Below are 25,947 nucleotides of genomic sequence, written 5' to 3'. Positions count from 1 at the left end.
AAGATATGAGGCCTAGAAAGTGGATGCTTTTATTAACTAATGTGAAAAAGGCAAAGTTTTGACTTTGGCAGAGCTCTTGTTGCTAATATTTCTAAGACAGCAATCCTATGGTCTCTGAGACCATCCTAGGGACCATAGGAATGCTCAGAAGACCCTTCCGAAGTCGGAGACAGTGATCCAACCGCAGAAGGGGGAGTCAGAGATCTGACCCCCCTCCTATGATGGCTGCCCTTTGAGGTTGGAAAATCAACCTTGGAGAGGAGGAAAGGAGGCATTCCAGTGGGCAGGGAGGGGAGACTGGAGGGGCCAGGGCACGATTTATCCTGAGCCTCCTCCCCTCCCCCTCCAAAGTGCCCTAATAGTTCTAACTGCTCCCACTTCTGGTAGTGTAGGAACATGCTACAATATTACCTTGATTTCTTTCAAACTGATCTTATGCACATTTGCTCAGAAGTAACTCCCAGTGAGTTCAATAGGATTTAATTAAGGTTGCAATCCTATACTTATTTACCTGGAAGTAAGTCTCATTGAACTCAATGGGGCTTACCTTTGAGTAGGCATGGATCAAATTAAGGGAACATGGGTATTAAGGGCATAATCCACCAAGGGCACAATCCTATGCATGTTTAGGCAGAAAAAATCCTGCAATTCCTAGCCAGCATGGCTGGCTGAGGAATGCTGGGAGTTGTAGGGCTTTTTTTGTCTGAACAGGCGTAGGATTGCGCCCTAAGTAACCTTTACCTTGCAACACGAAGAAGGAACTAATTTTATTCTCCCCAATGAAGAATTATGCACGATACCTGCTAGTTCCTAAGATCCCCAATGCAGTTGAATCTTAATCTTACATCAAAGTTAAGTGCTCGTCATCATTTAATGCAATCGGTTATGGGAATAAAACGATAGACGGTAGATGTTCTAAGCATATACATCCGGATTCCAGAAGAAATCACTTTGAAATAGACGACAGCTGACTCTGACAAACGAGTTTAAAGAACTCCAGATGTTCAGGTTGCTTTTGGGAAGCTTCAGTGATCACCTCTTTTTTGACTCTGCAGGCATCCCATCCGCTGCTTTAGTTTTATTGGTTGAAGGAGCATCAGCTGATCATTTCCCAGCAACTTTCAATATGGCGGCGTCAGCGTAACGTGTGCTGAGAAGTGTGGAAATTAGTGTTGGTTGGGTGTTCTGTTCCCGGGAGGGAAATCTTCTTTGTCGAAAGGTGAGTTAAGGAGGTTGGTTGTGGTTAGATAGCGCAGAGGGTTAGCTTGCTTATATTATGGGACTTGTTTTGCCTCCCACCCCCGCCTTCATCGCAAGTAACTTCTCAACTCAGTCCTCGAATCCTTTTCCCGTGGGGTCTGAATGAAGTATATACTCTTATTCGCTCCATCCAATGGTATTCTCGATATGTGGATTCGCTTTGCTTCTGATTTTCTAGGAAGAAGATTGTAGGTAAACTGAATCTGATGTGTATTTTTTCGCCCTGTCCTTCATGATGTAGGAAGTTCTTTGTTTTGATCAGACACACAAAACTACAGACGGGATTGCAGGGTAAGGAGAGTAATAGTAGCTGGTAGGCTGCAGCCTAAACAGGTTTGAGAAAAGGTGATCAAGACCCTTTAATTTAAGGTTCATGCTGACTAGTATAGACCAGTGAATTTCTTTCTGTTCAGATGAAATCGAATGTTTCTTGAAGGTGGTTGTTTAATGAACAAGGCACATCTCTCAGAAAGAAGGGGCTGTTTCTTATGTTCATTTGTAAATACTAAATATTAGTACTTCTAATGCAAAATAGTTGCAATTCTTTAAATACCAGTTAAGAAATATTTTACAGGGAACAGCTATGAGGTCATTATTTCTACATCAGAAAAGGCACAGACTGCATAATTGACTGTGTTTTGTATGTGGAGTACTGAAATAAAAAATAAAGGTGTAATTGCTCTTCACAGATTAAAATCAGTGATGGGCTTTTGCCACAGCTTGCTCTCCTCCTCCTCCTCCCCTCTTAAAAAAGACAACTTCACTGCTTGCTATCCATGACCCCAGAGGTGGCCAGCTGTCAATAGTGTATGGTACCTTGCCCTTGTAAGCTGTCACTCATGCACAGATCAGAAATGCTGGCTCCTAAGGCTTGGAAATTCAGGATACATGCAAGAGAAATAACTTTTCTTCTGTGTTTTCAGAAATTAGTTGTGGAGAAACCTGAGTTTATGACGAGAGAGCCTTTCCTGTGGCTTTGGTATCTGGGACATACCTTGGCTCCATACAGAAGTACAGTAACTCTCCAACTTCAGCAGAACTCGACCCTTGTGCCTTTAATTGCTCTTCAAATCAGAAATCGTTCTTTTGTCAAAGGCATGGAGGGTAATCAGGCACAAGATATGGAAACAGATGGCTCTAATCTGAACCAAAGTGTGGCTCTGTCATCTTCAGTGGGAACCAGCGGTGGCTCTGAGTCAGTAAAGAATGGTGGGACTTTGATCACAGAAGGGAAGGCAAAAATAGTTTTCCCAAGTGCCAATGAAGTGTTCTACAACCCTGTCCAGGAGTTCAACAGAGACCTTACGTAAGTAGAAATAAGGGGCGACTTCAGAGGCTGTTTCCACTGAATTTTGCAGAAGACGAACTGTAGGAATTATGGACTTAAGGTTATCACTCTGATTTTTGAGAGAGAAGGGATGGGATTGGGGTTGGAACTTGGAATTAATTGATGAATTTAAAGTTAGCTTTGGAGCTGGAGAACCTGTGAAAATATCACCGTTCTTATCACACATCCCACACACACCCTTTGGTGGCACAGGATCACCCGATTTCCATCTGAGGTTCTTCCTGTGGTGAAGGTGGGCTGAGCTCTTCTTTGCCACCAGAAGGGCCATGGATGGGGAAAAGATTTGGATGTGCACCAGAGGGGATGTGTCCTTGGTCCTGTGCTCCTCCCTCCCTTGGGATCCCTTTCAATGGCAGAGGGATAGGCACATTTACCACCATATGGAACCCTATCCCCTAGCAGCCCCTGAGGACCTTTGGGAGGCCTGCATCTGTGATCCTTCTGGCAACAACGGGGAGCACCAGGATCTTTGTGGGCAGTGGGTTTGTACTCCACGGACAAGTTCCAGAGGGTGTGTATCCTAGATTTTACCCATGTCAGGGTCCTTTTGGCAATGAAAATGAGTTAGCTGCCCTTTGCTGGCAAAAGGTTTGATGGGGTAGGCATAGATCCTTGGTGCTCTGTTTCCACTCCCCTTCCATTCAGCAGTGAAGGGACAGCTCCCGTTTGTTGCTAAAATGATTCCTACTGACTGAGTGAGAACTGGTGGGTGAGAGGATACTTACTAATATAGTGATGATGCTTGTGTTCAGTGAGCTCTAAAGGCTGACTTATATTAAATGTTTTCCATGTGATTTGTTGATCCTGAGACACTGCTCTCTGTTAGTGTAGCAGAGATCACAGGGAACCATTCAGTAGTATAGGCTGAACAGTATGGGAGAAGGGGGAGCAGCTCATTTAGTAAGTATGTTTCCAAGTGAACGGCTTATTGCCATTCTATTTAACCTGTCGGGATTTTGGTAACATCAATTCATTGGAGAGGTACAAAGGTCATTTCTTCTAGAACTGGACAGTGAAAGTCCTGGGTGGGTGTCCAGAACAACCTAATTAGTGATGATGTCACTGGTATGTTAACTGTTATGTGTTACTACCCAGTTTGGCTGGTGTGAGTCGGTCCTAAGCAAAAGGGATACGTTAAATATTTGATTTGTGGGTATCCTTGGGGTTCATTTCGGTGCAGAAACAGATGCGTGAAAATGGAGGGTGCAACAACTAGTCTTCTCTTGTAACAAATTATGGAGCATTTTGGTTCTCTGAAGTATCAAACTTTATATGTAGCCAGCCTCTGATGGCAGTTTCATGCTGAACCACAGAAAAAGTCACTGGCCCACCACATAAGCATCCACTGGTGGACAACTGACTAGTTTGTGGTAGACCTCATAGTGCCTGATGATTGCTGGGATTCTTGCAAAGACTCTTAGACTTTAGTCTGTTCTAGCAAGACACTTCTTATGATGAAAGGCAAGAATGCATTCTTGAGCTCACTTATGCAGATTAGTTATGTCTTAACCATTAAGAGATTCTGACTCTGTATTCTTGCTTTGTAAACCCATTGGTGTATATGAGTGTTCTAGTGTAAAAAGGGGGGCAGGGGAGAGACGGTGTAAGTCTTATCCCTGACTTAAGAAGTGATGTCAAGTTTTGACTAATCATTCTATTTCAAAAGTTTTCTGAAGTGACTGATAGTTTTGGGTGCCTATCTAGTGCACCTTTACAGAAGCCAGACTTTCTCAGAGGACTGAATGCCACATTCTGGAAAATAGGTGCCTAGGTGTTGAGTGCTTTTGTATACTTGGCTGCAGAATAACAAAACAGTACTGCTCCGAGTTGTAAGACTTGCTGAGACCTCTCTCTTTGCCCCTCTACAGGTGTGCAGTCATTACAGAATTTGCTCGCCTACAGCTTTCATCAAAAGGGATTCGGAGTGAGTGGCAATGTTTTCCTCTTTCTTTCATCTCAGGTCAAGCAAGGAAAACCAGTGATGTACAAGAAGCACAGTCACTGCTCATGTGCACTTGTAATTGTCTTTTTGGAGATGTCGATATCCCTTTTCCCCTAGCTGTTGCTTCCCACTAATCCAGACACTGGGGTGATTTCCTGCCTGTTCACCATAGACGGTGTTTGGTTGTTTTTAGAAGAAAGACTTGGCCATGGGTTGAACTAGGAGGAGACACTTCCCATTTCTTCCCTGGAGCCAGTCTTTCTCCTGTCTCTGTTGGAAATAGTTGCAGAAATAGGTGTCGATATTCTGTTCTTCTCTGCAATTATGTTGCACAAACTGTGAAATTCTGACCAGGGATGACGATCCACTTCCTATGAACAGCTCTGCATTGTGCCCCAGTTTAGACAGGCTTGTGAACTTGGAGGCTTCTGAGATTCCTATGCCAAGCTGGGCTGAAGCCGACAGGGCAGGAAGAGCAGCAGAAGCAATCTTTGCCTCCCCGTCCTCTGATCTTTGCTTTTTTCACTAGTGAGGGCGCTTCAGAGGGTGGGGGGAAGGAGGTTGGAGGAGGCTCAGGAGAAATCATATCCTGGCCTCTCTGCTCTCCTCGCCCGCTGGAACGCCCCCTTTCCCTCCTCCTCCGAGGGTGCTGTTCCGATCTTGGAGAGGCAGCCAGCACGGTTCTCTCCCTGTGGCTACTTGATGTGAACTGGCCAGATCTCACTTTGAAGATTTGGAGATTGTTCCTAGAACGGCTCTGAAGAATGCCTTAATTTCCTCTAACTGACACTGACTTCTGTACGTACCACTCTTTAGCCAAGATCCTGCTCTGTACTGTAAAGAGCACAGAGCAGCTGCAGTCTGCCTTCACAGTTTATGCTAAGAGAAGATATGCAGGGTTAATCGGAGGCAGAACTCTAGCTTTTTGGAGACCGTAGTAGTTCTATAAACTCTTCTCCAGCATGTGGGAAATGGCTGTTAAGCTTGCTGGGGAATGTATGCCGCCCTTCACCAGCAGCTGAATTATAGGGAAGAGGCAGAAGTAGCGGTTATTCCTATAGTTAAAGTGGCTAAAGGAGATGATATACAATATATTAAAGGCAATATATTTTCCTCAGCACTGTTTAGCTTAATGCTGAATACCGTGCTGTATTACAGTTGCATAAATGATTTAGGGCTTGGCAGTATCCTAGGCATTGGCTTCATAGCAATCTTTTTTTTTTTTTTTCCCTAGTTGCAGTTCCTGGGGAAGAAAATGCCTCTAAAGTGATTGTGGATCTCTCAAAAGGGGAAAAAGACGACTTGGAACAACCACCTGGTGATCAGACAGATAAAGGGGATCATGACATTGCAGGAGTGGGAGTAGTATGCCAGGTGCTCCATCCCTCTTCCTATAGTTTTGAGTTTTGTGGGTGCTCTGGAAAGTAGCTTGCTTTATTATTGTGCTAGTTTATTATTCTAAATGTATTAATCCCTTGTTTACTCTTGCTCCTCTTTAAATAATATTTATTTGTTTAATATCCTACCTTTCCTCCAAGTAGCTCAGGGTGGTGTACAAGTTCTCCTCCACATTTTAACTTCACAACATTCCACTGAGGTAGATTATTCTGGGAGATAATGACCTTGGATGAATGGGAATTTGAACTTGGGTCTTATCAATCCTAGTCTGACACCCTAACCATGATAATACACAGGCTGTTCTACAGCTTAGGTTGTAAGCCCTATATCTGGGGCAGGGTTCAGTCTCTTTTTTGCTTACTTTGCTCAGTAAAGTGCTGTGTACATCAGTGTCATTATAGAAAAAACGTGCCTCACTATATGCTATAGTCTTTGAGGGTCACTGCAGTGTTTGTTTAAGCAACAGGGTGTTTCATTTTTTAAAACAGCCGGAATGTAAGTGGCCACCTGAATCGAAACCTCTTCTGTTATCCCCCACAAAGTGTTTGAGCTTGGGCTTTTAGCATATTTTCTCAAGTAAGCGGCTTGTGAACAGCTGCTGATGTGGGTGCATGCTGAACAATTTACAAGGCAACATCTCAAGATCTGCTGCAAAAGTCAATTTGTGTTGACATCAGCAGGTAAATCGGTCCCAAGACTATAAGGCACATAGAAAAGACTTGTTCTGTGCCTTTTGTGATTGCTGCTTAACATTCCTGGAGCTGCCATAATGCTGGGCCGTAGCCCACACATTTCAAACTCATCTATTTTGTTCACTTTTAGCGCAGTTTTCCCCAGGCCTCCCTCCATTTCTCTTCTGTATCTTTCCTCTTGTTCCTTGCAGGATGGACTCCGTGTGCTGGAGGCCTTGGCTGCTTCTGGACTACGCTCCATCCGGTTTGCCAAGGAGGTCCCTGGCCTTTGCAAGGTGGTTGCTAATGACGTCTCTTCCAAGGCCGTTGAACTCATAACCCAAAACATTCAGCTCAATGAAGTAGGACACCTGGTGACTCCAAGCTTGTCAGATGCCCGGTATGTAGAGATCTTCCATTTAGGGCAGGGGTGTGAAACCTCTCTGAGCCTGAAGGCCAAATTACATTTCAGAGAAGGTCTTGGAGGCCGCATTCCAGTGGTGGGTGGGGCCGAAGATAAAATGCTAAAAAAATACCAGCATATTTTAGCTTTAAGTTCTTACTGCTGGTAACTAAGCCTTAGGAAAGGCATTTCAATTTTTTAGAATGGGGGTGGGGGGAACTGCACAAAAGCTGGGAAGCCATCATACTGTTGCAGAACTCAGAGTCAGAGAGACCACGGAGTGAAGGAAAAAGAGTTTATTTAATGCGCGGGCTTAAGGCTGGAATCATTTCCAAAGAGCCAGAAGCCCCGATTTACATCAGCGCATTGTTTTTATAGATATTGTGACACATAGGAAACGGCTCCTCCTCTCCCTCCTGTGTGGGGTTGCAGTCCTCAACATTTCTTCTCCTAGCACCATTGTTTATAATACAAGAAATGGGTTATAGGGTAGCCATGATAAGCAGAGAACAGAAGAGAACATGGTATGCAATAAGCAAAGAACAGGAACACGATATGCAATTTGACTTAACCTTAGCCTTGCTGACAAGATAAGAGATTCCTGTGTCTTGTCATCTTACAACAATATATTCAAGGGAGAAAGAGCTCAGCAAGAACATGAAGCATGAGGCTACTTAGTCTGATCCTCGATATGGCTGCTACAGTACAGTTGGGGGAAAAGTTGTGGCCTGGCTGTCTAGGCCCCAGTGGCTGAGGTTCTGCACTCCTGATTTACGATCTGGGTGCTGGATCCCTTCCTCTTTTGACCACTTTCAACAATTTACTTTCTTGAGTTGTGCCAATAGTTCTGCAAGGCAATAGAACTATCTGAGATGGCGGTGGGGGGCGGTGTTGGGGGAAGTGGCTTAAAAGAAAGTGAGGCAGGTTAGATTTCTCCCAAACTCAAGCTGGTACTTTGCTGCAGTTGGCTGGCTTGGGTTCCTGTTTGTTAGGGAACAATAAACTAACCGCCTTCAAAAAAAACTCTTGGAATGAGGTTATGAATCTTGGCTGTAGTTCTGCTTCATGGAAAAGCCCATTGGTGAGAGATTGAGTAGAACAAACTAGCAGAGTAGCCTGTACTGCCATGCAGTTACGCTGGTTGACACGCTTGAGTGAGTTTCCCACCAATGTGTTCAGGGGCCTTATTCTGTGATACAGAACGAAGAAGAAGGAATTTATGTGTTTGAATCTTCTACTGAATCTGTTTAGCTCTGCAGCCTTGGTGACACCCAAATGGCCACCCAGAGAGTGGCAGGTGATGAGGACATGAGGGCATCCGAAATAAACTCCACTTTATACCCGCAATCATGATGGTGCTATGACACGAGTTTCAAATGCAAAACTGCACATTCTCAGAGTATCTTTTTTTAAAATCAGGGTTCACAAAGAGTTTTGTTCCTGTTCTAACATATCAGGAAAGTAGACACAGTTGTAAAACAGTGGAAGGGCAGTTGGGGAAGAAGGGAAAAGTTGTGTACTCCACAACTAAAGTAATATATACAGCCAACTAAAGCCCACCTGCCCAGCCCACCCTCGAAGTGTAGAGTCAAAAATTACTCCTTTCGGCTCCAGGTGAAGACCTTTTTATTTTCCTGGTATTTTAAGCGTTTTAGCTTCCTAGTCTTTTAGCTCTGGTGTTTTAAATCTGTATTTTAAATCTCTGCATTGCTGCTAGGTTTTATTCTGGCTGTACTGTTATATTGTGGTTTTAAGCTTTCATATTTTATATTGTTTTATGCTGCATCTTGTGGTTTTAATTTTTGTGAACTGCTCAGAGAGCTTCAGCTATTGGGCGGTATAGAAGTGAAATAAATAAAATAAAAATAAAATTACCTAGCTGCACCAAAATGGTGCTTACCAGTACAAAGGCGACCTAAAGATTTGTACTAGGGGGATGTCCCCTTACATGGCAGGTGCAAATTGAACCACGATGGAGTCAAAGCAATTCATCTTCAAGTTGTGCCCTTTTTACCCAGTGGCAATATTTATAGGGAGGCCAACTGTGGTTCTGACAACAAATCACCTTTATTTTTACAGTCTGTAATTTAAAACATCTTGTCAGCTTAAGCTCGGGCAACATCTTCACACAGCGCATGGTGAAACTATGGAATTTGCTACCACAAGATGTAGTGATGGCCACCAACTTGGATGGCTTTAAAAGGGGATTAGACAAATCCACGTAGGATAAGGCTATCAGTGGCTACTAGTCAGGATGGTTGTGTATTACCTCCAGCGTTGGAAACACCATGCATCACAATACCACCTGGGGAACACAAGCACAACTGTAGCGCCCATGTTCTACTTGTGAGCTTCCCCCAGGTACATGTTTGGCCACCGTGCGAACAACATATTGGACTAAATAGGCCTTTGGTCTGATTCAGCACTGTTTTTCTTTCGTTCTTCATGGGCTATATTTTTTAATATACACATAAGTTTATATTAATATACACTCTGTAACTTGAATAAGTGATCTGTGGGGCAACATAGGCCTGAAATGTGTTTCTGATCATAATTCTGAGAAATAATTATTAGAGGGAATCTTGTTAGTGAGGTCTGCTGAGCACAAAAGACCACACGCCTTCAATTATTATAGGAGACATAAGGACCAAAGGGTAGCAGGAACCACCCGTTTTCTCTATCCCTGTTACGTTCCACATCGGTGTGAACCTTTGCTACGCCCCAAGGCAGGAATGCCAAATACATTTTATGTCCAGGAGTTCCCAGTTCCCTAATCTGAGCATAACAATGTAGCATCTTGGAAGCAACTGAATTGCAGAGGCCTACTTTCTCACCTAATCTTCCCATTCTTCAGTTTGTTGAGCTGACCTTACCTGTGTCCTGCTGAGAAATAAAGACAAGGGGTTGGAGTTGTGGGCTGGCTGAGTTGGTTTGCCCAAACCTCATTCTCCTTCTGTTCCTCTGATAGCAGCTCTGTAGGGCATGGCTGCCTCCCAAAGTTAGGCAAGCTACCCACCACCTCCCCTCTTCTCCAGTGGGACTTCACTGGAGAAACCTTCTTGCTTGCATCTGAGATGCTGGCCCCAGGACATCTTTTGCATTTCACTGGTCTCATTCTCACTGACATGATAAACATATGTCTAGACTGTACCACTTAGGTACAGTCCCCGTAGATGAGAATGCATGTGGAAAACTAGCATGTCAGGGAGAAGGATTCTAGCCTGTCCTTCACTCTGGCATCTAGTTTTCTATGTAGAGTGAACGTTTTAGTATTGAGAAGCATTGTCATGTGAGGCCCCACCTTCCATCCTAAGTAGTCCCATCCAGACACAGGTCAACTGCCTCACACTGAGACCACGGTTCCCTTTTTTTCTGGCCCTACTAGTGTGGTGCTTCTGAGTATTTCTCTTTCTCTCTCTCTCACACACACAGGATGCTGATGTACCAGAGCAAGGTGGCCAAAGCGCTCTTTAACGTCATCGATCTGGACCCGTATGGCAGCCCTTCCGTGTTTCTGGATGCTGCGGTGCAGGCTGTGAGTGAAGGAGGTGCGGTGGTATCGTCCTTGAGCTCTAGGTTTTGCTACTGGTGGTGAAGATCAGGGTGCTTTGATAACTGGGCTTCTGTAGTGATCTTTTGATACAGGGTCAATAGCCCTTCTTTGCCTGGGGCGGCCTCCTGTGCCTTGCCTTTTTTTTTTTTCTTTGCCAGCAGGAAGAAACAGGTTCCTGTGGATTTCAAAACAAAATGTGGGTCTTGGAAGATGGGATATAGCTGTAGCCCTGCCTTGACTCATGAGGAGGAGGGAGATTGCTGTGATGTTCCCTCCAAAACAGGGGTGGGGAACCAGGCCCGGGGGTCCCAATCTGTTTCCCCAGGTGGCCCTGCCCCCTCCCCCCAACCACCAGCTGTTCAGTGGTTTCCTTGCTTTTGTGCAGTTTTCCCCCATTCTGAAAGGTTGAAATGCCTCTCCTGAGGCCTAGTTACCGGCTTTAAGAAGAGCTTGAAGCTACATTATGCTGCCATTTGTTTGTCCCTTGGCCCTTCCCCTTTGCCTTCAGCCCCACCACCTCTGTGATGCAGTCCCGCAGAGCTTCTCTGAAAATGAATTCGGCCCTTGGGCTGACAGAGGTTCCCCAGCCTTGTTCCAAAGGTTGCCAGGCACCCCAGCATCACTGGGATGTTAGGGAGCTTGGGGAGAGGCATGGGAATCACGCACTCCTCAGGTGCAGGGGCTGCCTGTCCCTAGCTTTGTTGCGGACTTGCTTGGGCAAACCATGTGTCTGCCTAGCCAAGTAAGTTCCCAGAACTCTCTGAGGATTGGAAGACTTTTGTAAGGTGAATTTGCTAATCTTATCTCAGCCCCTTTCTGCATTTGAATTCTGTGTATTCCTCCCTTGCCTCAGGAGGGAGTTCTCATTTCCTTTGCACAGGTAGAACCCAAAGACAGCCAGTGCCCTTCTTTGGCTGTGGGCTTTTATGGCAGGGATGATGTCACACGGCAGAGAGATTGCTTCAGGGTGCCTTAGCTGCATGTGAGGGGGGGAGTTGCATGTTCTGCCAGTTTACCTTCAGTTTGGGGATACTCTTGCAGGTCTGCTGTGTGTCACTTGCACTGATATGGCTGTAATGGCTGGGAACTCTGGGGAGACCTGCTACAGCAAATATGGGGCCATGTCTATCAAGGCCAAGTTCTGCCACGAGATGGTGAGTAGACTGAGGTGCCAGGAATCACTTGTACTGGCCCTTGGCCATAGCTGTCCACGCTTTGGCCCACTTCTTGCTTTGCTCAAGAGGAAATGAATACTTGCAAGCTGGTTGTTCTGCAACATCAGGTGGTAATAACCAGCGGTGCCTTGCAAGTCTCTTTGTCATAAAGAAGGCTGTGGTTCCACTCTTTCTTTTTCCCAGTGTGGCTGTTCTCTGCTGCACTGAAGTACACCCACTCAGCAGTAACCTGAAGAAACAGGGGTCCCAGCCTTTTTGGACCTGTGGGCACATCTGGGAATTTGAGACCATGCTGTGGGCACCATCCACCTGATCAGTGGATCGCCGCTTTGGCGCCTACCGTTCACATCTATGGATCTATGATCTATGGATCTATGGATCTTAGGGTGCGTCTTATTCAGCAGAAACGTTTGCTTCATGTCTGTTGGACCCAGTACACAACATTACAAACAAACAAATCCAATCTAAGAAACATGCCATTACGAATTAAAAGGAAATATGATAATAGTATTGCACCGTGTGAACAAGGACTCCATGTATTTCATGAGAAGTAGCCATGTCATGTCACTGTCCAAAGGCAAAAATAGCTCGCTGCAGCGCCTTTATTCCTCCAGGCACTGCGAATTGTCCTGCACAGCCTTGATCTGCGTGCCAACTGCTACCAGCGCTACATTGTCCCCCTCCTGTCTATCAGTGCCGACTTTTATATCCGTGTGTTTGTCCGGGTCTTCACTGGTCAGGCCAGGGTCAAAGCTTCTGCCAGGTGAGCCTGCCCGAGACAGGGTCTCCACACTTTCGTTAAGGTTCCTGCTGTGCTTCCCTTACTGGGGAGAAAATCAATCTCCTGCATGGATCTCTGTAGTGCTGTCACATGGCTGAGATGACAGGGAGCTACTCTGCTGCACCAGGTACTTCTCAGGGCTCGTATTTCCAGGGGCCTTCTCTCCCCAGTCCTTTGCTATGTGGTAAGTCTCTCTTTCTCTTGGCAGCAAGCAGGCCTTGGTCTACAACTGTGTGGGCTGCGGCTCCTTTCATATCCAGAGACTCGGCAAGATGGCCAGCAATGGAAACAAGTAAGAGAGTGGGGTTTTTTAATGGACCGTCTAGCGGCACCTCTCTCCGACCTGCTATCTAAGCTAGTGGAGCACGTGGATTCCAGGAACAGTTTCATTGCTGTGGGTTGGATCCAGATTTTGGTTGGATCGACTGTGCTGATGGATGTGAACTTCCCTGCCCCCTCCTTTCCACTGTAGCCTCCCAGCCCCCTAAAAATGCCACAGAGTGAGGGGATGCTGCTGAGTGGGGTGAGCTGTGGTGTGTGTGTGTGTGGGGGGGGGGGGTCCCCCAAAATCAGGCAGAGGGAACTTTCACGAGCGGAGCCCTTCCTCTTGTGGAAGGCAGATCCTGGATCCAACCCCAGATGTTCCTGTGCTGATCAGGGCAGGAAACATTTCCTGGGTGGTTCATGTAATGAGGTCTCCTGTCTCCGGTGGGGCTGATAGTCACCTTCTCTTGTTCTCTGCTTCTTTTGCCTTCGAAACTGAAAAAGCAAAGGGCTTTGCTTGCTGTCGTGCAGCGGAGGCTCATGAGAATCAGAAACAGAAAGGGGGCAAAGAGTGTTTCTGCGAGGAGAGGAGGGGGATGTGTTTACCATGAGTTACAACTAGAACCCCAACAACAGTGTGTGTTTCGTCACACGGACCAAGGTGGCTAACGCACATCAATGAATAATCCACGAGAAAAAAGCAGGAACGAGCCCCACCTAGCCTGGTGATTCCCTGACCTACTGCTGCTTTTGCTCTCTGTAACCAAACAGCTTCAACTACAAGGCTGCCTGTGGGCCCCCTGTGGGACCATCCTGTGAGCATTGCCACCAGCGCCACCAGGTGAGCTTTGTGGATCTCTGAGCCTCACCATAATAAAACGCGCCTGGCTTGGAGATCCCAAACGGATTCTGGCTGTTGCTCCTTCTCTCCCTCCTCCCGCAGCTGGCTGGCCCTTTGTGGGCAGAACCTCTCCACGACATGGCTTTTGTCCAGAGAGTCCTGTCGGCAGTTGGGAGCAACCCAGGCCGCTTCCAAACAAGTCCGAGGATTCAGGGCATCCTGAGCATGGTGATGGAGGTGAGGATGACGGCTGTGACTGCACGAAAGATGGTGGTTGTTGCCAGACAGGATTGGTCCACTTGTACTTTGCTTCCAGTAGGACCAACTTTTCACGAAGGCATAAAGTAGCATTCTGTTAGGGTGATCTTCAGCAGGCCATCGAGTAGAGCCAATGGCATAGCTGCTCTTCCCTCGGGAGGTGCAGAATGAATGCATACAAATGCCTGGGGGGGGAGTGTGCTTGTGCTCCTCTCTCTTGAAAGTAGGCCAGTGGCTCTCAAGCTTTGTGCAGCAGAGGGTTCCTTAGAAGCTTGTTGGGAACCCTCGACTGGGAAGATCAGCAGTGGTGAGCAAGCTGACCTGAAAGAGCACTTGCCCACCACTACCCGTCTTCCCCTGCAATCCGCAGCAGCAGCAGCAGGGGAGGATTGCCATCTGTCCATCTCTCAATATGTGTGGAGCAAAGGTCTAGCAAGTCTGGCCAGTGCCCCGTGTGAAGAGTTTGCCCTAGACTAGCATGCCCCAGAATTCTCTCCAACCTACAGAGGAAGGGAAGGAAAGGCAGCACGTTTCAAAGCCACGGTTGTGGGACTTTCATTTGCTAAGATTCTCTGTAAGATAAACTGGTCCTGCCTCATCTGTTGCAGCTTTAGGACAAATATCCCGTTTAACTAGAATCTGTTTTCTGTGTGTGTGGTAGGAACTCAGTGACGTCCCACTCTATTACACCCTTGACAATCTCAGCAAAACCATCCGTTGCAACAGTCCTTCCCTGCTCCAGTTCAGGTAAGATTGGGGCCTACACTGCAAGAGCTTCTCCTTCCCTAAAGAAAAAGTATCCCAAGAGGGAATGTGGAGGATGTGGCAATGGACCGGGGCTCACCTTAGTTGCTGGCAGAGCCAAGATTTGAAAGCCGATATAGACCCCTATTTAGGCCTTGTACCTTTTTTTTGTTTTCCGGCCCTCCTATGGTGTACCTAGCCATTTTGTATTGCTTAAGGTCTCTGCCATGGGACTCAATGTTTTCCTGCAGAGTGCCTTGTAATTCCCTGGCTCTTTATTGGTCAGACTTGAGTAGGACAGTCTTTATAGGCTGAGTTGCTGGAACTTTGTTCCATAATGCAGAATAGCTCAGCTCCCATGGCCTGAAATGACAGGCTGTCTTAAAGGTCCCTTGGCAGGATGGGTTAGTCATGGTTTAATGTTTTGCCTAGCTCCAAAACACAACTGCTTTCAGGCTGGGGTCTGGCAATTTGAGGGGTTTGGGGGTGTTATTTTTGGCAAGATGTTGGAGGAAGGACATTTCAGGAGGAGTTGTTGGGAAGAGCAAGTTGATGGATTCTGGTGTTTTGGTATTGACAAGTAACAGGTGTTTAGGGTGGTAGAATGAAATGGTCTGGATCTAACTAAATTGGAATCCCGTGTTGTAACAGTGACTACCAAGTGATATTAGCCAGTGTCTTTTCCATTTTCTCAAATACAGAATTGAGGTAAAGGTGAGAAACCCATTACTGTGGCTTCTACTAGCGTTTCCCCCTTTGGAAGCTAGGGATCTTGGTGCAAGTCTTCTCTGGATTTCCTTTCCAGATCAGCGCTCCTCCATGCTGGTTACCGGGTGTCCCTGTCCCATGCCTGCAAGAACACCATCAAGACAGATGCGCCGCCCTCTGTGCTTTGGGACATCATGCGCTGCTGGGTAAGCAAGGTCTTACCTTTATGTAAGGGAACATTCCCTTCTGGATTTTTGACTATATGCACCTCCAGAAAAGCTGTGGAGCTGTTCCAGTTTCAGGTTCCCTGTACTCTGGGCAGTCTGTGGCATTGGCACCACAGTCTTTCATATGAAGTGATGGGGATGCAGTTCTGCATCATGTCTGTCTCACTGCAGTGATGTCTACCAAGTTCTCTACTCTAGTTTTCAGGGATCATCTTCTAGTACACTCTTTCGACATGCGCACTCTCTGCTGTTCAGGTCTAGTGTAATGAAAATGCCCTGAAAATGTTTGCGAAGGACCCAGCCATCACTCTCCTGCAAATGGTAGCTTCTTCTCTTGCCTTTCTCCTTCACCTCTTGGTTAAAATGCTGAGCTAACATTTCTGCTCTTTCTCTTCCTCCTTTCCAACTTCAGGAGAAACTCAACCCTGTGAAAAGAGAGCGCCTTTCAGAGAGCAGCCCAGCTGCCCGCATTCTCTCTGTGGAACCCAAGTAGGTGCTGGGATGCTGCAAGACTGGGCGCGGTATGGGCCTTGAGCCAAGCAGGGAGTGGCTTGAGGGCAGGAAACTGTGGAAGGCATGAAAGTATTATAGATTGCCGTTTGTTTAAAAAAACCAAAAAAAACACCCAAAGCAGAGCTGGGATGTTAGCAAAATAAGCCTTGGGGGAAAGGGGTGTGTGTGCACGCGCATGCCAAAGTAGTGTTTCACTTAGAAGCTGCCCCATTCTAAGAGGAGCTAGTGAGATGTTATCCCACTTTGGGATATGCAGCACCCACTAAAAGGGTTTGATTCCTGGCAGAATTATCTGCTCGCCTGCCTTGCTGTTTTTCTCAACTCCACAGGCTGCAGGTGTCCTTCACTGTCCGGGCAGATGCAAATCCTAGCTCACGAAAGCAGGGCCTGAAACGGTTCCAGCTAAATCCCGAGCCCTTTTGGGGGCCAAAAGCAAGAGCCAAAGCTGGGTAAGGTTCACAGGGAACTAGGGGATGCTGGGAGCAAGGCGAGAACACCCAGAGTCTGTTCTCTCCTCTGGAATTACGGTCTTTGGAAGCAGGCCTGCTGAAGAGAACTGTATGGCTGGTGCTTTCCAGGGCTGCCTCTCCATCTCTTCCTCGGAAGTCAAGCAGCTTATATACATGTTGAAGCAGGATCTGATCCTTGGCCCGGGTCGCTGTCATGCCACTCCTGGCTAGATGTGTCCTTGCTGCCCGGCCCTAGGCAAACTGGCCCTTTCCAGTGTTAAAGTGGATGGGCATCTTCCATCTCCCACTGTGATGTAACCATCCTTGCTGGGTGTCAGCTGCAGCGTTGTGTTATGAGCACTTGTGATGGTGGCACTGAAACTGAGCAGCAGCCTCCTGGGCCCTAGCCTAACAGGTCTGCTTGGGGTAGGGGTGGGATCTCCCCCTCTCTGCAGGAAAAGAGAAAGCTACACCAGAACAAGAGGAAGGGGTGTGCAGAAGAGAGTGATGGAACCCATCTGAAGAACTTCCCCTGCAAAAGGTTCCGGCAGGTGAGTAGCCACAGCTGTTGAGCTCCAGATTGCCTGTCGTGCTGGGCTGGTGAGTGGCTCACAAATGATGCAGGCCTTGTTTTAATTTTACCCTTCATGTAATAAAATGGCAAGATGATGCAGAGGATTGTGGAAAGGCTTGGCGTTTTTGCCATCTATATACAATTGATGACTTAAAGCGAAGGCGAAGCCAGCTGGATATGCAGGATTGGGTTCACTTCCCAGATCAACCACATACTCCTTGGTCCAGGCAGCCAGTTGCTCTCCTTGTGCTAGGCCAGCTCTTTGAGCAGCAGTGTGGAATGAGTGCAAGGACTGGGATAGCTTTGTTACGATGTTCCAATGAATGCCATTTTCTCTCCTAGGGCAACTGTTCACTAGGGGATAAATGCCGCTACTCCCATGAGATGGAAAGAGAGATGGAAAACGACACAACGGCCTCATGATCAAACAGCCCGAATGTCTGCTTGTTTTTTTAAAAAATTAATGGAGGATCTTTATTTTAAATGATCTGTTTATTATGTGTCCGCCATTAAAGAATTGTCTTTTGATGGTGCTTGACTTGTAGTTGATTATCCAGCAGACCACATTACAAGCTGCCAGAATGGGTCAGCCATCTAACCTATGAGCCTGATGAACAGCGGTGGCCCTTGAATTCTGCACTGGACAGAGGATTGCCCCAGCATTGATTTTCTCAACTCCTGTGTAGGAGTTTTATGATCATCCTAATGCATCAGTTACTGTTGACGTCCCATACCAAAGGAGCAGGGGGCCGGTTTTGGCAATTGTGTGACCTGACACTAGTAGTGTTAGAGCCTCATTGTTATCCGTAACTCCTAGTAGAGTTATGAAAGATGGACTGATCTTCCTTCCCCTTTCTTTTTTGGTAGCACTGGCTCCTGACTTATACTGGTTGTAACTAAGAGTTGTGGTGATTTTGGACTTTGGCTTTTGAAAAATATTTACCAGTACTGATATTGGGCAATAGGACAGAGGAAGCTGCTACCTCACCTCCCAGTGAAGTGAAAGTAGAGGGCTTGGCCCTGGCTTGCAATGTGGGAATCCCACTGATGGGTCATGGCTTCTTATCTCCACATTGCTTATGGGGTAGGCAATAGAGAGAAGAGGCTTTGTAAAGCTGTCTTGCCATGCAGCATTTTATGAATCCTGGGCAAAGACTCACACCACCAGGCAAAGACCTAGAACAGGGTAAGTGCCCTCCAGCTGTTTTGCATGACAACTCTCATAATCCCTGTCCATTAGTCATGCTCTCTGGGGCTGAGTTGCAGTCCAGAACAGCTGGAGTGTGCTGGGTTGCCTACCTGATCTAGAAGGGGCATCCAGGAGCTAATCGCCTCCAATTCTGTGAAGAACCCATCAGTATGCTCCTGTCCTGCAGAAAGCAATGCAACTCTAAATTTAGGGCAGTTGTGATTTGTACAAAAGTGTTGTACAACACTTTTTCAGCTGACAGTAACACCCCTCCAATAGCAGTTTCAGGCTGTAAGAGGTTGTTTGGAAAAAAACACTATCAAAATACCATCTCTGATGCTGTAAGTACTCCCCATCTTTTTCTTACTGGTTCTCCAAAAACCTAGTCCATTATTGGCAGGTGATCAGTTTTTCATTGGCATAGTGAACTTAAATTGTGTTGGCACAACTTTATGAAACCTGGTATGCAACAGTTTCAAAGTGTTTTATGTGGGAGACGCTCAGGCCTGAAACAGATATAGATCTACATGATAAAGTTGAGTAAAAAATTAATATAAAGCAAGCCTGAGTTGAAGTGGTCTAGTCTGATGAGGCTTCTTCCGCATTAGCCCTTGATTTGCTGCTAGCTGATAATAAAAAGGTAAAGGTGTCCCCAACCAGTCGTGTCTGACTCTAGGGTGTGGTGCTCATCCCCGTTTCTAAGCCGAAGAGCCAGCGCTGTCCGAAGACACTTCCGTGGTCATGTGGCTGGCATGACTGAACACCGAGGTGCACGGAACGCTGTTACCTTTCCTGCCGAAGCGGTACCTATTTATCTACTTGCAATTTCTTGCTTTCAAACTGCTAGGTTGGCAGAAGCTGGGACTGAAGACAGGAGCTCACTCCGTCACGCAGCACTCGGGTCTCGAACTGCTGTCCTGCCGACTTTCCGGTCTGCAGTTCAGCGTCTTAACCACTAAGCCACCGCAGCCCCAAGCTGATAATACCAACCTTATTTTGGTCCTGAAACAAAGGAAAAACTGGAGGGAGTTGGTAAGGCTGTAGAGAGGTCCTAACTGCTTATCCTTCTTGGCTGTAATAGATGGTGGTTATGTCAAAGGAGTGAACTCGTATGTTTTTATTGCTCACGCTAAGTGCCGGGTTTGGGGGTGGAAGCAAAATGTTTGCAGCATGTCTTTAAGAAGTGGTTTATTGAAAAGGTAATGATTGCACATATGGTAGCCCAACTACTCCACCAATTCCACACACGTCTCTGAAAATGGTCACATTATGGGTTTTGTGTTTTTGTGCGTGTGTGTTTGGAGGAGGTGTAGGGCATTTTAACAGTGATCCCTTTCGTATTCACCAAGAGAAAAATCCCAGACAAACTCTCAGAAAAGGGTCCTACAACCCTTAATTAATTTCAGGCCTTAGCTGGCCTAAAATAATCCTCTCTCCATAAGAAATAAGACCCCTTTGCTCCCTCTTGAAAAGGCCACGTGGAGAACTCCAGGGTCCTGCCATTCTTTAGGCCACATCTAACTCCATGTGGACTGAGTAAGTGGTAAGATGTCAATCCCTTCCGCTGGTCTCTCTCCTACGCAGGGCTTGGTGCTGAATATGAGCCAGGAAGGTCCGGATCTCCATAGGTTGTAGTGTGACATGGGCCGGGTCTAGGTGAATGCTTGATTGCCGTCCTGCTGCTCCTGCAGATAGAGGAGTTTGGGGAATAACGGAGAAATATTGGTTCCACATCAACAGGACTTAGACTGGGAAGGAACGAGAGATTAGCCAGCTGTTGTACAGCAGGATTCATTCTCCATCTGATGAACTGGGCTCTATTCCTCAAAAGCTTATGCCATAATAAACTTACATATTTAAGGTGCCACTAGACTCTTTGTTGGGTTAGTCATGCTCGTTGGTTTACACTGGGGGTGGGGAACTTGTGGCCCTCCGGATGTTTTTGGACTCCAATTCCCATCATCCCTGACCATTGTCCATGCTGACTGGGAGCTGGAATCTGCCTGGAGGGCCACAGCGGCCTCCCTCCTGGCTACACCCATGATCAGGTGGGTCCAGGTCCATCCTCCCTGCTTCTGGGGGTTGGACATGATTTCCCCAGGCAGCGGCTCGGCCTCACCCCTGAAAAGAATAGCAGGTAACAGGGCGGAGAAGGATCCCTGCTGCTAGGCAGCACCTACACTATGGGGATAGATGGACCGGTGCCCTGTGCCTCTATCCAAGGCAGTTCCATCTGCTGATGCTGACTAGAGGAGGACTAGGTATAAGGAACTACTTGTACAACATCACTGGCCCTAAAGTATTGAGAGGGAGCAGGCAGAGGGCTCAGAGGACGTAGCAGACACCTAAAGATCTCCTCCTAAACTTCATTATGGCTTTAGGCGCAATCTTCTCTCTTTTTCTGGCTCATCCAAGGTCGGACACCTGGGGAAAACAAGGAATCTGCCCTGGGAGAATACCATAGAAAGCTCTTTTCCTAATCACTCCCTAACTCTGCCACTTGGGTTAAGTTACTGCAGCATACATGTAGCCTTATGCAGCTTTCATGGGTCATAGTTTCTTTATGAGACAGCTGAAGAACAATAGGATTTGTCTGTTTTAATCAACTTTTCCAGCAGTAGTGTGGTTGATCAATGGTGTTAGGAACCATGCCAGGCTTTTGATGTGCTTAGATCAGGCAGTGAAGCCATATAGCACCTTGCTTTACCCCAGAACTTGGCAGAGAGGAATCCATAAGGGAAACAGCTGGAGCACAAAAACTCAGAGATGAGGCAGCTGGAGCCTATACCTTGTGACCAGGACTGCAAATATGAGGTTCTCTTACCTGCCACCATTGCATCACCACCATCTTGCCCAGCAGAGCTCTTAAGGGACTATTCTGTTCAAGTGCCCCACTGCATCAAGAGCCACCCACAGATTGCTGTAGCCAGATTGCTAGACACTTTGCAGACAGAAATTGCTCATCTCTATGCTGTATTGGACATGGCCGTTTATGCAAGCCCAGATAATCAGGTAGCTGAAAGGGTCTGCTTGTCTGATGCAGTAGAAGATGTTTCAACCCTAGCCCAAACACCCAGCCTCCCGCAAATGTAATTATTCCACCTTATCTCAATTGCTCAAGATGGCTTATTAGGACATAATGAAAGCCATGTGAACACCATTAGATACAATACAAATTGGTTTGGCTTATGTTGAATTCTTCTGCAACAGCCATGCTGAACATATTTTGGGGAGATAAGGCAACACTCGATTGAAGGAGGCAGTAATCTAACCCCTGCTGGAAAAGTCTCTTTTGGATCTAGGTGAACGCTGTCTAGAGGGCGGAAGGATTTTTCACTTCCCAGAAACCGCATTCCTCTCCCCTCGCAGCCACGCTTGGAAACGGAGCACAGAGACAGGGAAAGGGGGCGATCCTGGGGGTAGAGAGGGGAGGAGACTGCAGAAGCCGCCTTACGCAGCTTCCTATGCACCACGCACCCTCCTTCCCTCTCCATCACCGAAGCTACAGCTAGACAGCCAAAAATGCATGGCGGCTAGAGCATGGTTCACCTCCATGCTACGGCTGCCCTGCACTTGGCAGCCTCCAGCTTCGGAGGCTGCCAGCTATCTCAGTAGGGCTGCTCCCTTAAACAGTAAGACTTGTATCAAACCTCCCCTTTTTTAGGGACAAGATGACTGAGCAGGCAAATCAAATTGTCTTCAGAAAGAGCAGGGTCCTAAATAGGAACTCATCTAGAATTAGACAGGGAATGTGATCCTGCTCAGTTTCCTAGACATCTCAGAGGGATTCGATACCATGACCACCAACTCCTCCTGAACTGTCCAAGATGGTTGAGGGGCGCAGGCCTAGAGTGGCTCTGCTCCTACCGGACTGATCAAGTCCCCCAAAGACTTAGCATTGGCTGACAGCTGCTCTACGCCATGGGATTTGGCCTCAGGGCAGCAGCAAGGTTCCAGCTGGTCCCTTCTACTTTTTACCCTCTACCTTCGCAGCAGCTGCAAGAGATTATCTGTTTGGAGTCCAGCTTCATGATGTGCAGCTTTAAAAGAAAACATGCAAAATTCAGGTATGGCTTAATTCAGCCAAAGGAGTTGGTGATACTGAGCTGGGCTAAAGTTTGAGAGGCAGTGATCTTACCAGGCCTAGATGGGTTACACTGCCTGAAGGATGTCTACAGTCTCCTAGACCTGGTTTTGCTGCTTGATTTGCGGGTGGCAGCAGAGAGCGGGAGCACCTTTCAGCAGCTTGAATAGGAGAGCTCATGGGAGGCGAGAGGGAGTGGTGGAGAGAGACCACTTTTCACATACTTCCTTCCCCCCTGAAAGTCTGCCTAGGAGGAGTCCTAAGGAACAGGATCGGAGTGGGGTGGGGGAAGGCTGGAGGGTGAACTGCAGCGCCTTTCCTTGAGCAGGAGCCTCTGCTAGATTGTAGTCCCTTCCGTTTGCAGAAGAGCAACTGGGCTCCAGCCACTCTTGTCTGGATCACTGCAATGTGCTCTAAGAGGGACCAACTTGAAATATGGTTCAGAAGGTGCACTTAGTACAAAGTGTGGTCGCTCACATCCTGTCACCTACAAAGTGCAGTCAGGAGTGAGGGACTGTTGCCTGTTAGCTTCCAGGCCCCATAGCTTGTGGCAGTTATAACCTTTAAAACCCTGAATGGTCTGGGGACGACATAGCAGAGAAGATGCTTCCTTTGAGATGTGCACCCCCTTCTACACAAGTGATATCTACAAGGGCATGGACTCAAAGCCTCTCTGTGGAGCAGCCACGTTACAGGATACAGAGAGCCGCCCTTCTCTATTTTACCCCTGGTTCCTTAGGATGACTCCATGGGCATCAAAGCAGTCTAAAGTCTGTGCCACAGGCACGGCCAAGGAATTAAGGAAGACTGAAGAATTAGTTGCCTGTGTGGGTGGAGCCATCCAGCCACAGAGAGATGGTTCTGGGCTACCATATTCTAGAGCAGTTAAATGTTTTTGTCTGAGGAGATGATGCTGGTTATGTTGGGATGAGAGGGGCTGAATGGGGCTCACAGCTACTGGCCATCGTCCTCTTGGAGCAGTGGACACTGCTGCCATGAGACTGGCTTGAAGGACCCCAATGGAAGGCTCACCTTCAGCCGGCTGCCAGATGAGCCTGTTCACATTCTCCCGCTTCTGGTTAGCAGCCAAGTTCATCTCTTGCACGGAGACAATGTTGAAAGAAGAGAACAAGTTCTGGCACAGAGAGGAAAGCCACAGAGGGTACGGTGAGAAATCAAGAGGTTCCATATACTGTTAATAGCTGAAGCTGGACTCCAGGGCTAAATTCTGTAAGCACCACTCCACTGAAGTTCTCTAGCGCTTTCTGTGGTTTTTGAAGATGCAAGACACCCAAATGAGTACACTTCAACTCTGACCTTAATTAGCACTGCGTTGAGCACTAGAATTCTTTTCCTCCTATCTTGAACACCATACTTCCGTTAATCGAGCAAGCTCTCACAGAACCAGTGTAATGGTGAACAAAGAGGTGTAAGGCAGGAAATCCCTGGTTTAGATCTTAACGCAGCCATGGAATTCACTAGAAAGCCTCCAGCAAGCCACTCTCCCTCAGCTTCAGTCCCTCAACTGCAAGACAGGATAATAATGCTGGCCTACCTCATAAGGTTGCTTGGGTTACTGAAAAGGTATGTAGAGCACTGCATATATCATAATAGCTGGATCCAGATGGTCATACTTTGAGCAGACCCACTGAAATTAATGGGACATAAGTTAGTCATGACAAAGTTATATCCCATTGATTTCAATGGGCCTACTCTAAGTTTGACAAAGCTTTTCTACATGAGGCACTTGTGTGCTCATCACTCAGTTCTTTACGGGTTCTTTAGACAATGATGTGACCCTCCAGTTTCACTTCTGTTTGTAAACACTACTCTCTGTGAGGTTTTTTTTTAAGAGCAAATGGGGTGCTACTTCTGATGGTGAAAGAAAGCACAATTTCCTCTTGTATATTTGTGCTATTCCCTTATAGCAGTGCCACCTAGAGATTATGCGGCGGAAAAGCAGGAAACACTCCTGGTGCAGTCCTTGGATCTCAATTCTATGATGAAACCAAAGTAGATGCAGCAGATTAACAGCCTCGTGTAGAAGAGCCTTAAGTGTGGAGTCAACCCTTAGTATTCTTTGCAGAGCTTATTTGTCATTTCAGATGACAGCTTGGCACTGCTAACTGGTTCTCCATTGAAGGCCCAGAATCAGTTAGTGACTTTATATTGCAATACTGTCCAAAGTGAGAGACCTACCAGCAAGTTAATGACAACGGGCATGGAGCCATTGGCACTCTCCCCACGTTCAAACTGGTGCTCGAGACGGATGAGGACGGAGTCGGGTTCCCACTGGGCCAACGTGAGCAAATGGATATTGGGAGGGAGGGCGTGGCGCAGGGCGGAAAACTGGGGATGGAGAGAGACACACACATAACACCAGCAGAATATGATCAGGTTAGCACCAAAGTTAGTCTGACTAGTTTTAATTCACTCATCAGCCACTTGGTTAGAGCAGCTACACAAAGCTGGCTTATAAAACATAAAAATGCAATAAAATGAGAAAAGTGACATATATACAGACACACACACCCCGACCTGGTTTGCATGACACGCTAAGCCATGGTGGGTTGTCACCATGGGTTGCTTCAGGGTACCTTTTCGTAACGTCTGAACCTGGAGCCATTTTTTCATTGTGGATTGTTTTCCACGAATAAGCCACCCTGAGAACCCATGGCTTGTTCAGGGTGACTTGTTTTCAGGGTGACTTGTTGTGACGTCTGAACCCAGCAGGGCGACTTCATCGTGGGTTGTTGGGAATGGCTAGAGAGCTGTCCAGCCAAAGCAACAAAGCTCCCCACAATCTCACTAGCGCTCCCACCATCCTCCCTCATCCCTGGTCAGTGCTCTCTACTCTTAAAGATCAAGAAGAAAGGACACTGGACGTGTTCTCGAACCTCAAATTTTGGGGGTGGAGTGGGGTCTTGCACACGTATGCACATTCAAAACTCTGCTGCTATGAAATTTGCGCAATTTTCACCTCCACTTTACTGCTCTCCCATGAAATTTGCCTATAGGGATATCGGTATGCTGGACTAAACAGTAGACAGGCGTTCTTGTACTCCTGCACACTTGTGCAAGACCCCAAATAATTTTTTAAAAATTATTAAATTTTAATAATTAATTTTATTAATGTGAACACATTACCACATTTGTAAGGGCTCAGAAAATTAATTCCATTTGGCAATGCGGGACAGTGGGGAGATTTCTTTGTGAGCTGGCAACTCCAGCAGACCAATTGCAGAAAAGGTGCTGACATAGGGAATGGGGAAATGAGGATTTCAGCTGCAAAGGTGTCTGGGATACATGCCAGGAACAGGTGGGAGGACTTAGGGGGAAACATCCCACAGCTAGCCACAGTGCGCCCGATAGTCTGTCGGGCGTAACGTGGGTTACCGAGTGAATCATAGAATAGTAGGGTTGGAAGGGGCCTACAAGACCATCGAGTCCAACCTCCTGCTCAATGCAGAACATTCCTGAACAACCAACCCACGGTGGCTTATCTTCAGGGTGGCTTAGTGTGATGTGAACTCACCCACGCACATAAGTAAGTTAAAAAAAAGGC

General features: G+C 46.9%; 2 protein-coding genes across 8 annotated transcripts in view; one reads left to right on the top strand and one right to left on the bottom strand.

The window, feature by feature from the left end:
- The first annotated feature begins 1,087 nt into the window (after positions 1-1,087).
- Positions 1,088-17,642, top strand: TRMT1 (tRNA methyltransferase 1). 2 transcript variants are annotated; one of them, XM_084838540.1, is made up of 17 exons: positions 1,088-1,219; positions 2,184-2,566; positions 4,477-4,532; positions 5,785-5,924; positions 6,832-7,019; positions 10,455-10,570; positions 11,617-11,729; positions 12,365-12,513; positions 12,740-12,823; positions 13,567-13,636; positions 13,739-13,873; positions 14,556-14,641; positions 15,444-15,552; positions 15,986-16,062; positions 16,416-16,535; positions 16,966-17,086; positions 17,452-17,642. In XM_084838540.1, exons 2-17 carry the CDS (start codon positions 2,211-2,213, stop codon positions 17,530-17,532), a joined length of 2,001 nt encoding a protein of 666 aa, XP_084694666.1. In that variant the 5' UTR covers positions 1,088-1,219; positions 2,184-2,210; the 3' UTR covers positions 17,533-17,642. The 2 variants fall into 2 exon arrangements, with proteins under 2 accessions (XP_084694666.1, XP_084694667.1); XM_084838541.1 differs by lacking the exons at positions 12,365-12,513; positions 13,567-13,636 and having other exon boundaries at positions 1,123-1,219.
- MAN2B1 (mannosidase alpha class 2B member 1) overlaps positions 17,591-25,947 on the bottom strand; it is a 38,232-nt gene continuing 29,875 nt past the window's right edge. For 4 of the 6 annotated variants that reach the window (XM_084838534.1, XM_084838538.1, XM_084838539.1 and 1 more), the window contains 3 exons: positions 24,582-24,731; positions 23,415-23,517; positions 17,591-19,983 (listed from right to left, as the gene is read on the bottom strand). In XM_084838534.1, coding sequence (XP_084694660.1) covers positions 19,850-19,983; positions 23,415-23,517; positions 24,582-24,731 — 387 coding nt within the window. In that variant the 3' untranslated portion in view covers positions 17,591-19,849. Of the gene's footprint in view, positions 19,984-23,414; positions 23,518-23,870; positions 24,031-24,581; positions 24,732-25,947 lie in introns of those variants that run through there. The other 2 variants (XM_084838536.1, XM_084838535.1) reach the window with 2 other exon arrangements.

Source organism: Heloderma suspectum, chromosome 2, assembly GCF_057233095.1.
Source record: "Heloderma suspectum isolate Gila_16-S chromosome 2, 16-S_ref, whole genome shotgun sequence".
Taxonomy (NCBI): domain Eukaryota; kingdom Metazoa; phylum Chordata; class Lepidosauria; order Squamata; family Helodermatidae; genus Heloderma; species Heloderma suspectum.
Note: the sequence above shows the minus strand (reverse complement) of the source record. Positions and strands in the feature narration are given on the sequence as shown.